A 15257-nucleotide genomic window follows, 5' to 3' on the forward strand; every position below is an offset into this window, starting at 1 on the left:
TCCAGTGCATGCTTAGCTCCATTTTCTTACATATATCCATCCATCTGTGAGCAAAATGAAGTGTGGTTATTGTGGATAAAATAGGCCATTATCATAATTTAATAGTGCACCATAGTGAAATGTTCAAATTTCAGGATTGCACAGGTAATCTTTGGTCTAACATTTCCTTCCCTGACTTGGCACTTAAATAAGGCTAGTTTAAAAATTTCTTAAATAAATTTCTGATTTCATTTCTACTGCTGACCAAGTTGTTTCACTAGATTCCCAGGCTTTCTACAGTACCTCGCTGCTACAGTTAGTGATCAGGCTACATGGTCCTGCGTCCTGTACCCACATAATTGAAAAAAATTGTTGTTAGTCCTCAGAAGTTAGCTAAAATACAAAAGGAAAACAGTGAATAATGATGGACAATATTATAGTAAGATTATATCAGTCAGAGTGATAGTGGATATTTATTACAACAGCAGCTTTAACTATTTTTCTTTCTTTTTCAACTTACCAGTCAGACAAAGTTTACTTGTTTACCTTAATATGCTCATCTACTGTTTTGCTCTTGCTATTTATCTGGTTTTTAGTACTGGGTTTGACTCAGTTCCTTGGACTTCCTTTCTTTTAACGCCAAATATTTGTTTTCAGTTTAAAATTATCTAAATAGAATGTTTCTTTCATAAGCCCAGTTTCAGTATTTTAATATTCTCTTTCAGCTCAACCTCAAAATCTCATCTGCATATTAGCCCTGACTAAATTCTGGATTGGTTGTAGCTAGATAAGTAACCACAACAACTCTTCATAAAGAATTTATCTTCATTCTTTGTAACAAAATAAAACCTTCTTTTGATAGCTCATTGTTTGTTCATAAGAGATCTAGATCAGTGTCACTCTAGTTCTGGACATTATCTTAATCTGTTTAAGTTGAAGTACATGAATATCAGCACTAACTTGCATTCTCTGGTTTTGATAAGAAAAATGGCAGGTCAAAGTTGTTATTGAGATCCTTTGACACCTGCAAACTTAGAATCCTATGAGCTTTTTGTGGGTGCTAGATGCAGTAAATCTTGGTTGTTAAGAAGGGCAGAGAAGCTCTGGGTAAAATCCCTCAAGCTGTGAAGGCTATTAGTGCAGTCAGCAATTTGGCTCCAGGGCCCCCACTGGTTGTTGATCAGTGTTAGCCTTCAGTGTCCAAACTGTTTATTGTCTGTACCTGTTTGGAGCACTTTGCCATACACAGCCTCGCCATCACTCCAAACACATCACCCCTTCCTTAATGAAGGAATTATCTTTTCATGTTGCTGAATGTGTTAGTCTTTGTTTTCTACATAATAAAAAATTGTAGTTACAGTTAAATGAGTAAGATTTTGTCCACATGTCTAGTCTTTCCAAAAGCATTGGACAATGCATCTGCAATGGAGACATTCACAGTACAGGTCACAATACAGACTGTTCCTGCAGCTGAAATTTGCAGTCTATTTTTCTCTGAATTTTTTTTTTTTTTTTTAGATTAGCATGTAGAATGCTTTCTAACTGCAGTCTGTCTGCCTGAAGACCTTATGTGTTAGATTTATTTGACTCCTTGTGTCAGCAAATAATTCTTAAATTATGTATTCCAGACTGATGTATTGCAGTTTGTTAATTTTATTTTTCCTTGGGGATCTAATTAGTGTCCTTCCAGTTAATAAGTACTGTTTTGTATATGGTAGTTCTTTCAGTTGTCATGTGTCATTATTGGAAAGTTAAGACTTAACTCTTTATTCACTCAAGTGTATATATGCTGGACGTAGCATCTTTATGATGTGTAATGTTTGTACATGACTAAACTTTATCTTTTTTTTTTCCTCGCTCTCTGTCCTTTAAAACTAGGTGCATTGCTATGGCAAAAATAAATTTGTGGAGTCAGTTTGATGTTTCTCTTTTTGGAACATGTTCTCTTCCTGCTGTTCTTAAAAGTGTTCATGCTTACTGGATAGGTTAAAGCTAAAAAGAAACAAGTTATGTTTTTCTTACCATAATCCTTTTTCACTATCTAGCCTCTTAAGCTGAAATGAGTAATAACTTTTTTCTTTTTCTTTTAACAGAGCATGAAGGGAAAAAGTAAAAGCAGTCATGATCTCCTGAAGGATGATCCACATCTTAGCTCAGTTCCTGCTGTCAAAAGGTTAGTATGTGATTTTCAATTTCTAGATCTACTTTCAATATCTTATACCCAATTATCCGCATGTATACTCATTTAAGAAATGTCAATTCACATAACTCATTAAAAAATTAAGAGTGCCAGTGCTAGATCAGACCAAGTATTTCTGTAGCCCAATAAGCTGTCACCACCACTGGCCATCAGTGATGCCCGGTAAAGAGTGAGAGCAGTCCAAATGTAACATTTATCTGAGTAGTCTCCCAGCCTCCATCAACTTTCAGCTTAGAAAACTGTCAGAGTTTGATGTGGTTCATCTATTTAGTAACCTTTAAGAGCTCTCCTCAAAGTGTGTATTAAGTCTCTTGTAACATTGCTTCAGTTCACACCATCCTGTCCACTACAGGAAGGAGTATCTCCCCCTTTTGTACTGAACCTGGATGCTACTAGAGAATTTACATTTCATAAATTCTAACTCTCATTCTGGAAAAGAAAGTGAGCTGACAGTCCCTTTTATACCTCTCTTTACCACTGTCCTTTCTTAGAATATCTCTTTCCTAGCCTCAACTTTTAAAGATATTTAAATTTTCTTCATGTTGAAGATGTTCTTTGCTGTGGTTATTCTAGAGTGTTGCTTTTCCCAACTCTCTAACCCTGCTTATGCTTGAAAATATTTTTTTTCCAAATCTGAAAAACAAACAAATTATCAGGTTAATCATAAACCTGTATTCTTGAATAAACTTGGTTTTCTTCTGTGTCCATTTTTAGTACTTTATAAATTCTGATTTTAATCACAGTTAAGTTATAAAGTGAGAAAATTCCATGAAAATATGTTAACTCCAAGAATTTGCTTATCTTAGAATTCTAGACTAGTTGGTTTGGATGAAACAGTTATAATTTATCATATCCAGCCCCCCTTTACTAAGCAGAGACATCTTCAACTAGATCAGATTGTGCAGAGTCCCATTCAACCTGGCCTTGAATGTTTCTATAGGTGGAGCATTTACCACCTCTCTGGGCAACCTGTTCCAGTGTCTCGCCATCCACATAATAAAAAAACATCTTCCTTAGGTTTAGTCTGAATTTACCCTCTTCTGGTTTAAAACCACTACCCCTTGTTCCTTCACAACGGGCCCTGCTAAAAATTCGGTCCCCGTCTTACAGACCCATGTTAAGTATGTAAAGGCTGTATGCTATGAGGCGTCCCTGGAGTCTTCTCTTCTCCAAGCTGAACAATCATGCCTTTCCCCATTGGAGAGGTGAAGATCTTCATGCCTCTCCTCTGGACTCCCTCCAGCAGGTCCATGTCCTTCCTGTGCTGTGACCCCAGAGCTGCTGCAGCCCTGCAGGTGGGGTCTCAGCTGAGCAGAGCAGAGGGGCAGAATTCCCTCCCTGGCTCTTCTGCCCACGCTGCCTTGGATGCAGCCCAGGACACAACTGGCTTTCTGGACTTCATCCACCAGCACCCCCAGGTCCTCCTTGCTGGGCTGCTCCATTCATCCCATCTGTATTGATATCAGCAATTGTGCTGACCCAGGTGCAGCACTTTATTAAATAATGTAATTGATTGCAACACATAGGTTTCTTTAGTGATCTTGATTACTTATTGATTGCTTTGAGCACACTTGACTTTTGAGACTTATTTAATATTCCTTTTTTTTTTCCTAGCATAACTTTTTTTTAATGTGGGCTAAAGTGGTTCAAGGTCTCTTATTATTAGTTTGTGATACTTAACAGTGGGTGTGTTAGCCTTAGTGTATTCAGATAGATTTCTTTTTTAATTCACCAAGCTGTAGCTGTATAACGAATTCAAATCTTGATGTTAAGCTTAAGTATCAGTAAAATACATCTTCCAACATATAAACTAGTTGCAATGAAATGCTACTAATTGTTTGATAAATGAGATCAAAAACATCTCACCTGAGTTTTGGTTGTTTTAACCTTACATATGAGTGTTTTGCTTGAACAGCTCAAGATTTGCTTGATAGCTCTCAAGATAGGATTTCTCCATTGTACGAATACCCTTGTTTTAAGCTTACTAAAATTTCAGATGACTAACAATTTTTTTTTATTTAAGAAATGCTGGGTTTTAAAAAATATTTTGAATCTCCTCTAGCACTTCAAAGTAGTTACTTTTCTTTTTCTTTTAGTGAAGTGGCAAATGAAGAAAAGGATTTGAGTGAGGCAAGTATTTTTTTTTTACTAATAATTGTTTGTTTTTTACTGTGAACAGATAAGATTTTCTTTGGGGAACAAATGTTACTTTAGAGATCTTTAAGAACTAGCTCAAGTCAGATTTCTGGTGCTAAGGTTTGACTATTCACGGCAGGGTAGAATTAGCATACTGCCTGCTACCTTTTATAGAAACTGATTGTATTGTATTTCAGTTAGTAGAGTATGGGTTGTGTACCACAGGGTGACAAACCACCAGAGTGATAAAAACCCTGAAACTGCTTCTTAAAAAGAAATTAAGTTTGTCATGAATAATTATATAATTGCAATGTTTGAGGGTAAGTCTGCATGTGAGTCAGAGTCCTGTTTGAAAGATTTCTTCAAGAGAACAAAAGCTCAGTGAATTATTAAATTGTAGCAGTGAAATTGTATTGTTGAAGACTGTCACCTCTGAAAGACGTGGAATTTGCATAGTCAAGCAGTAACATTCAGCTAAACACGGAGGCAGTTTAAGTAGAAGAAAGTTGTCATACATGGTGCAGGTAAGCATAAGCTTGTTGCCTGAAGTATGTCTCTGTCTCCAACCATAGATCATGGGAGTACCCCTTTGAATTGCTGTTGCAATAATATATGACCATTCACCTAATTGAATCCTGGAAAGTATTGTTTTCTATAGCTGTCTATCATGCACAAGTGTTAACTACACTGTATGTTGACACAGTGGAAGTAAAGGAAGAGCACAGTCTGTCACATTCATGTGCCAAGGAAAAACCATCTGCTTACACACTTTTCCTTTTTTCACAAGGCATAGTATGAATTCAGGCTTTTTCATTCTTATTTGCAATTTCTGCTGTGCAGGAGCATTTTAGTGTTACAAGGGTTTGGAGAATGCTATTTAATTAGTAATTCTTCAGATATTCAAATATCCCTTTCTTAAGCAAACTGGATTTGGGTAGTGTAGAACAAGGAAGTATTAGGTTGAAGAATAAAAATTTAAATAAATATACCTAATTAAGCCAAAGTTGGAAATATGAAGGCTTTTTCTCATTTTTTTTCCTGGAGAAGTGTTCTCTTTAGATTTCATTGCATTTAAGATTTTAGCTAAGATCTAGCACTGCAGGCAGTTACCTGGGTCTTTGAAGTGGTACTAGTATTATATGGTCTCTCTTGGAGTTATTTTAGTTAACGCATCACATTATCACTTTTGCATTTACACAGCTGCAACATGTTGGTAGTTTTATAGCCAAACCTGGGAGCAAATAATTCTTCCAGATCTTCCTACTTCCCCCAGCCTACAAGGCCATAACATATAAGAGAAACTCTTGTTAGTGTTCCCTAAGCACCTGTCCTTGCTGTTCATATTAAATGATTCATACTAAATACCATCCTGTTTCTCTTACTGCAGTCTCAAATTTATACATTTAATTCATTGAGAGAGCTTTTGTATTAGCACTACCTCATAGCTATTTGTTAGATTTCTTTTTGTGCCCAAGTCATTAATGAAAACATTATATGAAATGTATTAACAAAATTTTTTCTCACCAGTAACATTTCTTTTCTGCACAATTTCTTTTCCTCTCCCTATTTGTCTGTCAGTTGCTGAATAGTAAGTTTCATGCAGAACTATGTGTAGATAAAATTAGTTATCCATCCCTCAGTTCAATAATCTCTTTAAATGGGAAAACCACATTACATACAGTAGCCAGTAGTCATTCTGTCACAAAATGTCTCATTACCATTTTTATTTTCATATTAAGGAGAAGAATAGGGCAACTCCACCCAGCTAATAACAGCAGCAAGAAGTAGTATAGCTCTCAGGCAGGCAGTTTTGCATTTCTGTGTCACATGGAGAACAGCTATTAGCCAACAGAAGAACCTCTTCTCTTTTGAGGTGCCATGCAGTTCAGTCTGGATTGTTTAATCTATTGTTAGATCTGTTTGTTGATATCAGATGGACTTAATGAGAGAGAGAGAGGGCCTGGACTGAAGGAGGAGACTGGGCAGGAAAAAAGAGTAGAGCTGCAGGAGGGAAGGCAGTGTATTTCTGGAAGAAAAATGGTGAAATACTGTGCAAACTGGGGCTGATGCATGGTTTGGGAAGTAGAGGATTTAGCCAAGTTGGACAGGTTAAACCATTTTGTCTCGCCAATTTTAACCCTCTTCCTATTACTCAGTTATCTGCAATTTTTAACTACCTTACTACTTAGCAAATGCTATTTGTCTAGAGTTGTGCATTTTTATTCCAAATGTTCTCCTGTCCAATTAATTGTGTGTCGGTGAAATGCTCTTACCTAAGCCCTAGCCAAATCTCCACCAGGAGTCTGTCTTTATTCTTGACTGTTAAAAGACTTCAAACATAGTCCTGTCACTTTTTTTTTGGACCTCCCTCTGCTCTTGAGGTCTGTAGTCACGTATCATGTAAGCAAATCTTCTAGAAAGTTTCATTGTCTCCTTTGTCAAACAATATCTTTCTGGTAAATTAAGAGAAATGCTAATCCTGTTCCAGTTTTCTCTTCCCCTATTAAAAAGGAACAGACAAAACTCCCCTAACAACCTTTCAGTCTTTTCATTGGCAAAATATTCAGCTCTTTTACTGTGCTGAATACTCAGAGATTTCTTTCTTATTTCTTACTGGCCTTGTCTTGTCTAAATCTCAAATCTAAGCATAGTAGTCTAAAGATTCCTAAGCAGTGACTCTACTACAACTTCTGAAATCTAATTCTTGGTTTTTCTCTTCTATTCTCAAATTTTGCGTCTGGCTGCTTTTACTTTTTTTGTTCTCTCTTCCTCCATGTTTATGGACACGGTCTTCATGCTACTCTCCCTCCTACCTGTGTGTCACACCCAGGATGTGTACATTGTTCTTCTTTCCCAAGGGCTTACATTCTGGCAGTCTCCTGTGAAGTCCTCCGGATTGCGATTTCTAAGTGTCCTTTCTTTCTTTGGCTAAAAGTAGAATCGCATGGCATCTTACACTTTCCTTTTGCTAATGAGGATCACACCAAAGTAAATGTGAAAAGATATACTGTGTCATCTTCAAGCTGTCATTCTCAATTAAGGTTCATACAGACTTCCTTCTTCAATGAAGGAAATAGTCAAACTTACATCCCTTGGTCTAGTCAGGCCACTTGTTCATTCTCCAACTATTTCTCCCTTCAAATGTTTTTGATCCAAGGTGCAAACCCTTTTGCCTACCTGTACTAGGCATGGAGGCCTGAGGCCTCTCCTTTGATCTCTGTAGCAAGCTGCAATGATCAATTCCACAGGTTTTCACAGCTTGTTATGATCAATTTAGTATTTGTAAATTCCCCAACGGGAGCTGATGAGCTAGCCTCTTCTATTCCTTCATGACTGTAGTATAGTCATTTGGTAGGGAGTTAAGTTCTTCTTTTAGTGGAATATGAAAGACAGTACCATCATGTCTCAATACCACTGAGACAATGGTATTGTCTCAATCAAATTTTGGATTCATGAACAATGGTATGGGTAATATCACACTGCTGAGATGTCATCTATAGACCTGTAAGAGTTAATAGTCTAGAATAGACTGGTTTTGGTTTTTTAACCCTTACAGATAAGAAGTAATTGTGTATGGAAAAGAAACTGTCATGTCTGTAATTTTTTGTTACCTCTGAAGCAAATAAGGATATATTTGTTTGAAAAGTTCACTTTTTTCTGGGAAAAGGTTATATTTATAAAAAAAAGATTTCCATATTTTTCATTCTGTACTGAAAAAAATCTAAAGTAGTTTTATCATTTTAAATCAATAAAGGATGAAGAGGAACATGATGAAGATGCTGATAGTGTAGAAGATGAAGCTGCTAGTGATGAGAGATTTCAAATAAAGGAACGCATTGCCAAGAAACTGAAAATTGATACAAGTGAAAACACTAAACAGCAGCTTCAAGAGGAAGAAACCAAGACAGAAAGGAAAACAACTAGTCGCAGGTAAGGATTGTGTTGCTTGGTAGGTGTTTTTCTTTAGATTATTTACAGTTTTAAGATTTTCATAATTTATTGGTTCCTTGTATGGGAAGTTTATTTTTCCTTGCAAGTTAGAAATGAAGTGTATTTATATGTATTTGTCAGTCTTTATTTGGTCTTTTTTCTCAGTTGTAAGATTGAGTTTAGCAACTTCATTACCTGTGTTAACACATAGTAGTTACACATAATAGCTGTCCACCACTGAGACTCACAGAAAGGAGAGTGATCCAGTGAATTCTGGTATAACACAGTACTCATCCCTGCAGTATACCACCTTTCCAACGCTGCAGTGGACACATCCATTTTTCTTTACAGACATAAAAGCATGGATTCCTGTCATATAATTTAGTCGTGCCAGTGTTTGTGAACATCTCTACCAACTCAGTTGATCCTTCTTCTTACCACTTTTTATACTGATCATGGTGTCACATGGCCTGAAATACCTCTTTTGTCAATTGGGGCCACCTGTCCTGGCGTTGTCTTCTCATACCTCCCAGACACTGCATTTCTCCTGCTTGCACAAAAGGCAAAAAAGACTTTGGCTCCCTATATAACAGCTCTGTGTTTAACACAAGTCCAAAACACTGCCTCATGCTGGCTACTGCAGAGAAAATTAACTCTACCTCAGCTGAAACCAGCATGAAACTCTAGTTCTGGAGCACTGGTTTTCTATGTTTCAGTTTTCCTTTCTCTCAGTAAGAGCAGTACATATTAGTACATATAGCAGTACATATAGCACAAATTGCAGTACAGAAAATAGAGTAGCATGATTGTATGACTATGTTAGACATGACTACATACTTTTTTAAAGAACATGTACAAAACGTCTTGTAAAACAGTTCCCCTGACTTTTCTTTCTGTTGTCATTGGAGTTGTGGTGTGTGTTGCTTTGGGAATTGGCGGCTTTACTATCGCTGCTGTAGACAGATGATCCACAGGAAGTGGAGATCAATGAGTATGATGGATAACTTCAATCCCAGAATCTGGTTACTGGTAACATCTGATTAACATGATGTTAAGCTTCTGAGATTCAATGAATTGTTCTTGGTTGGGGAGAATAAACAATTACAATTTAGCATTAAATAGCCATATTCAGTGGTGGAGGCAAGGATCTAGAAATTTGAAGGCTTCTAAGAAAAACTCTTTCTGAAAAAGAGCCTTGAACTATATGGCAGCCAAATAACTTCTTTACAACAGCAAAGGGCTTTTGAATCTGTACATATTTACTACCTACCTCGTCCCTGTGCACCAATCTGTTTAATTTTCCCTGGGGTTTTATTAGAATGGCTGCTGGAAACAAAATGGACTAATGTGTAATAGTAAGTTTGTAGCATGAAGAGAATACAAAGCTAGAGGATACCTTTAGGAAGGAGGTACTCAAGGCACAAGCTTGCATGATGTTGCAGCTTATTTCAAGAGACTTTTGTGTAGTCAGTCTGTAAGCTGCTGGCTTTACGTGTGGTCGGTCAATGTGCTCTGTTTGTGGTTATTCTGCTCTTTCAGGGAGGTATAGTAATAGTATTAAAGCCAAATGGGTTATCTTAACTCAGAAGAGGGTTTTATTGGTTGCATTTTTAGCAGTTGGGAGCCATAGTCTTGGGAAATACTGCTTAGTATCACAACTAACATAAATTTCTAGACTTACTGTTTTCCAAATAATTGTCTGCAGTCCTCCGGCATGAAAATCAAAGGCACAATATTGTTTGTTATAAATAATGTGTTTTTACATTTGAGGTCTGTTTAGATAAAGTAAGATAAACAATATCAAGTTTCATTGTCTGAAATAGTGACTATTTTCTCAGTGTACTGGCGATGTTTAATAATATACTCACGGGTATTCACCACCTACTGTAGTCAAAGCCTGTGTTGATCAAAGGCAGAGATGTGGGAGGTGTAAATATCAAACAAAAAGTTGGATAGACTATCCATAGCTTGAGGGTAATGTTTACTGACATATCAGAAGGTGAAGAAACTTCTGATATCTATCAAAATTTCTTCTCATCAGATACTTAAATGTGCTAGTAGAATAATTGAACTTCTAACAACATTTGTTTCAGAGTCTGATCTTTAACATGCATGACTTGTTCTGTAAAACTGTATTCATTTATATCAGTCCAGTTTCTTTTAATCCAAATGCATTTGTGAGGTCTATTTCAGAGAAGCAGTATGGAAACAATTGACACTTCTTCAAATTCATGGTACTGAGATCCAATACCACTTCTAAATGCAGCCATACTTGAAGTGCTCAAACAGTGAAGTTAATTTTAGTCATTTCAGTATGGGTTTAACTTCTTGTGAATATTCTTATAATAGCTTTATACACTTGACAACTTTGTATTAGATAAGAAAACTTGAGAAAAAGAGCCATCCAGTCATTCTGGCAAGTTGTTAGAGAAGTTCTATTGGTCTGGGGTTTTTTAGAAAGTTTAAACCTAAACTTCACACTGTAAAACAGCAGTTTACATATAGGAATGTTTAGTGATAGAAGTGTTCACCATCATTGCATAAGTAATAAAATTTCTCAGCATCGCATTGAGTTTGTAAAATGGCAGTGGCTTGAGAGGACCATCTGAAGGCTTCCTGTATAGCTTCTTGAATGGTCCTCTTGTAGTTTGGTAATTAAAAATATTTCTTATACATTTCTTTTCATCCTGTAGGTGGAGCTCGGATGCTACACATTTCTGCTTACTAGCTTTAAAACTTTTCAGTGCTTATTGTCTGCAAGACATGCAGTGTGGGGTGAAATAAAGTAGACTGTACAGTTTTTCACTGTATAATCAAGTTCAGTTTCATCCTTGTAATGGATAGGGTATTAAATGGCAATATGAAATAAGTGCTTAAAATAGCTAAACTATTCAGGAAGAGAGGCTGACTTTTTGAGTAGTTAATATCAGTTTAATTTGGTGTTTCCTGTTGTATATTTTCTCTTAATGATCCTATAATTTGCAGTTGAGCTAAGTAATCACATATATTTTGTTTTACAAACCATTATTATCCCAAGGAGATGAATAGCAATAAATACTACTAGTATTAACTACTTTAATAATCATTAAAGTAATTTATAGTAGCTCTATTGCCACTCCTTTACATTCCTGTTATTTTCTTGTATCCATTTGTGTGTCATGGGTAAAATAAATAATATACAAAGTTTTACGTATTTTCTGTAATATTTTCTGCATATATAAGTAATTCTTTTCTTCATCCTCAAAACAGAAACCTGGAGCAGTTTTTAAGATTTACTTCCTCAGACCTAGTTTTTTATTGAAAGACAACATGAAATAACTTACAAAAACTTACACTCTGCAGTCCTGTCATCTAGACACAATCATAACAAAAATAGTTAATAATGCCAGGTAAAGTTTCAAGTTCATGCTAATTCCAGTTCAGACCATACAGTAAAAATTGAATATTGTCAAGACACCTCAGCATTTTCCTGGCATCGATATGAATAAACATGCCACACTGAGCATGCAAGTTTGCTTTTCTAAAGTGCTCATATAGTACTGTGGTGTGGAAAAGCCAAAGGTAATTTTACATGATCACATGGAAATCTTTTTTAAAAGATCTTGAAATCAAAACTTTTCTCTTTATAAATCTGCAGTTGTTATAAACAATGAGTGAGATATTTTGTATTTGTAAATTAATAATTTATGTTAAAATATATTGTTTTAAATGTATTTATTGTGTGCTTGTTACCTTGTAATGCAAGCATTACACAGTGAAAAATAGTAAAAATGTGTATCTATATGTTTCTACTTATTTAAACTTAATCTAATATCTCGTCTTGTGTTCAGCAAGCTACTTTTCTGTTAATGTTGGCTGTTAATAAGTGTAATAACATGATGAAAATACCATATATTTAGAGCTACTTATTTACTTTGGAATGTTGAGTTTTATCTGTTTCTATATGAACAGATATATTTCTTCACAAAACTACTATTTTAAATTTAATAACTGTACTTCTAATCCTACTAGTATTTTCTTAAACTAAGTGTGACTTACTATCAGGCTTTGTCCAACAATAGAGGTTGTCTCCTGTTTTTTCAGCTTAGCACCAGAAAATAGACATTGTAGGTTAGTAAGATTGATTTTTGAGGTTCTGAATAGAAACTCTTTTTGCAACTGACTTTGAACTTCACTGTACCTAGAGAGGTGCAGCTGTTTTCATGCAGCAAATTCAGGTATTCTCCTAATATTGTTTTAAGCCAAAGGAGACAATTGGATAAACTGTGTATCTCATGACATAATTTACTGCCAGTTACCCTTGTATTGAGCTCACTGTTTGGCAACAGCTGAACTGGAAAGGCATTCAAACATAATTTTTTCAGATATCAAGAGAGCATAGTTTGCTCCATATTTAGTCAGTGAGTGTATTCTATTCCAGTACTTAGATACATGATTCCTAATGGTACCTCTTCCAGTTTCACATTTTAACTTGTCTGGGTTCAGCTTGTCACCGCTGAATTTACTTTTTGCTGTGCCTTTTTCTGAAGTTCACTTCAGCAGGCTGTATTTTCTCTCATTTCAACCACTTAAATTCTAATTGAGTCCTTTCAATAAGCTGTAGACATTGAGTTCTTTCTGGCCTTCACAGTAAGAAATTTTTTCTAATCTTCAAATTACTTTATGGTTTGGGTTCTTTCCCATCTCCATTTTTTCAACATTGTTTAAATCTCTTTCATCATTTGTATTGTATTAGCCTTAGTAATACTATATGCAGAGAGCAGCAACTTTTTTTTTTACTTCTACCTCCCTGTTCATTCATAGGTTGACCACGTCAGCCCTTCTTGCAGGTATTCAACTGATAGTGCTTACGTTTCTTGGGTTTTCCAGTTTCTTTTCAGTCATCACTCTCTGAGAATTAGTTTGTCATTTTCTCTGTTTTTTAGTTTCTAGATTTTGGCAATTAGATCTCCAGCTTTTGTTTTATTCAGCAAGCCCAGGTTGCCTAGCAGTTCTGATATGACAGTTTGCTACTGTGACTGTTTGTGCAATTCACTACTGATGGATTTAGTAGAGTTCCTGGAGTGAATAGGTATATTTCTACTCAGTGGTTATGTGCCTCTGACAACAATTTTAAGCAATAACTTTGTAATCTAATTCTTGAAGATGTTTTTTTGGCCTGGTTTTTGTTGCTATTTTTTTTAAGACTTCCTTACATGTATGTACTGGGAAGCACATTGTCAGCTTTTTTGGACTGACTCTAAAATTAGCCAAGTTAATAACCATTCAGGAACTTATGCTTAGTTCTAAGAAACTCCCTGATAGCATTGTGTCAAAATTTATATCCTACTCTGAAACCTAAATTTCCCCTCTTTCAATTTTTTCTCAAAATGAAACTCATTGTGCTCTGAAGTTTAACAATGCCAAGTACAAGGTGCTGCACCTTGTACTTAGGAGCAATCCTAAGCAGAAATACAGAGACACCCTGAGGAGAAAACTTGGAGGTGTTGGTTGGCAAGAAGCTTTACATGAGCTGGAAACATGTATTTGCAGCCCAGGAAGCCAGCTGGGCTGCTTAAATAGTATGGCCAGCTGGGCAAGGGAGGTAAAAACCTGTATGAAAGTTGAGAATAAACTTTTTTGCAGGGTCTTTTGCAATAAGAATAAGAGGCAGTGGTTTTGGTTTGTTCAAAAAAGAAAGGGTTGATTGAGATTAGATATAACAAAGATATTTTTTGTAATGAGGGTGTTGAAACACTGAACTAGTTGCCCAGAGAGGTGGTGGATGCTCCACCATGCAGTTTGTTCCGTGTCTGGCAGAACAGAGCTCTGAGCAACCTGATGTACTTGAAGATGTCCCTGCACATTGTAGGGGCTTGGAGGCAATAACTGTTAACCATCCCTTCCAAACCCAGCCATTCCATCGTTCTGTGTCTCTTGGTTAAGGCTAGTGCTTGGGTTTTGTGGGGAAATTGTAAATACTTGTATTAAAATCATTAATTCTGTATTTCACAAAAGGTTTGCTCACTCTGTGTTTAATATGCTCCATTTGTATGGATGTTCTTTTAAAACTAGGAGCCATTGTTAGTAATAAACTGGCAAAACAGCATATGTTGTTCAATTTTAACTTAATTTGAAGCAGGCCGTAAGTGTCCAAAGCTTTAAACAATTTTAAGCAATTTATATTTAAATTGATAAATTTCAGCTTTATGCAAAAGTAGCTATTTAATCACATACTGAAATAATTTTAAATAATATTAAATAAAATTCTAACCAGTATTTCTGTAAGAGTGCAAAAGGTCCTATAATGAGGAATTTCAAGAGAGCAAGTAAGCAAATCTTTGCTGCTTGTCCTATTTCAGTTCAGGGTGTTGAAATGTTTCTCATAAATCCTAACTTTTAGTGGTCTTTATTACACTAAACATATTTAGGACTGTTCTAAGTGTTCTTCTTGTTGTTCTTCAGTGGTTGATATATTTCCATTTCTGTTCTTTCATTCTTGAAAGAAGGTTTGAATTGTTTGAGGAGCCTCTTGGAGAAGTACTAGGCATTGAAATGTGCTGATACATATACAGAACAGTATGGCAGTATTTTGGTCTGTGTTTCTGTATCTTGATTGAACTGTTTCCAAGCAGAATTTTATAAGGTTAGTTATTTGCATTGATACACTACATCAAGAACACTAGCTGAATTAGACAGTTTTTCTTGTTCATCAACCTGACAAGGTTGTAGGAGATAGGTAAGGTACTACTTGCATTATGTATTTTCAGTGTGTATCAGGACAGTGGTCTTTCACTAGAGAAGCACTTTATGGAAATCGCAGCACGACTCAGCCTCAGAAAAGAGGTAGAATTTGGATTATTATTGAAAGTAATGAAGTTATTCCATTATTTGTGAATTAATTGACTTTACAGCATAAGAACATGAAAAGCACCTGCCAGCTGTCAAGATCAACATATTTTCCAGGCATTCCACTGTAGTTACAAGTGCTCCAACACATAATCCTTACCTCACGTGCCAAACTCAGTTTGTA

General features: G+C 35.9%; 1 protein-coding gene across 1 annotated transcript in view; it reads left to right on the forward strand.

Moving 5' to 3' along the window:
- The window catches only part of CWC27 (CWC27 spliceosome associated cyclophilin), a 96727-nt gene that overhangs the window by 6397 nt on the left and 75073 nt on the right, over nt 1-15257 (forward strand). Inside the window, exons 8-10 of the mRNA XM_039709656.1 lie at nt 2073-2152; nt 4276-4309; nt 8070-8245. Of these exons, the coding sequence (XP_039565590.1) occupies nt 2073-2152; nt 4276-4309; nt 8070-8245 (290 nt within the window). The remainder of the gene's footprint in view (nt 1-2072; nt 2153-4275; nt 4310-8069; nt 8246-15257) is intronic.

Source organism: Passer montanus, unplaced genomic scaffold, assembly GCF_014805655.1.
Source record: "Passer montanus isolate IOZ18808 unplaced genomic scaffold, ASM1480565v1 scaffold22, whole genome shotgun sequence".
Taxonomy (NCBI): Eukaryota; Metazoa; Chordata; class Aves; order Passeriformes; family Passeridae; genus Passer; species Passer montanus.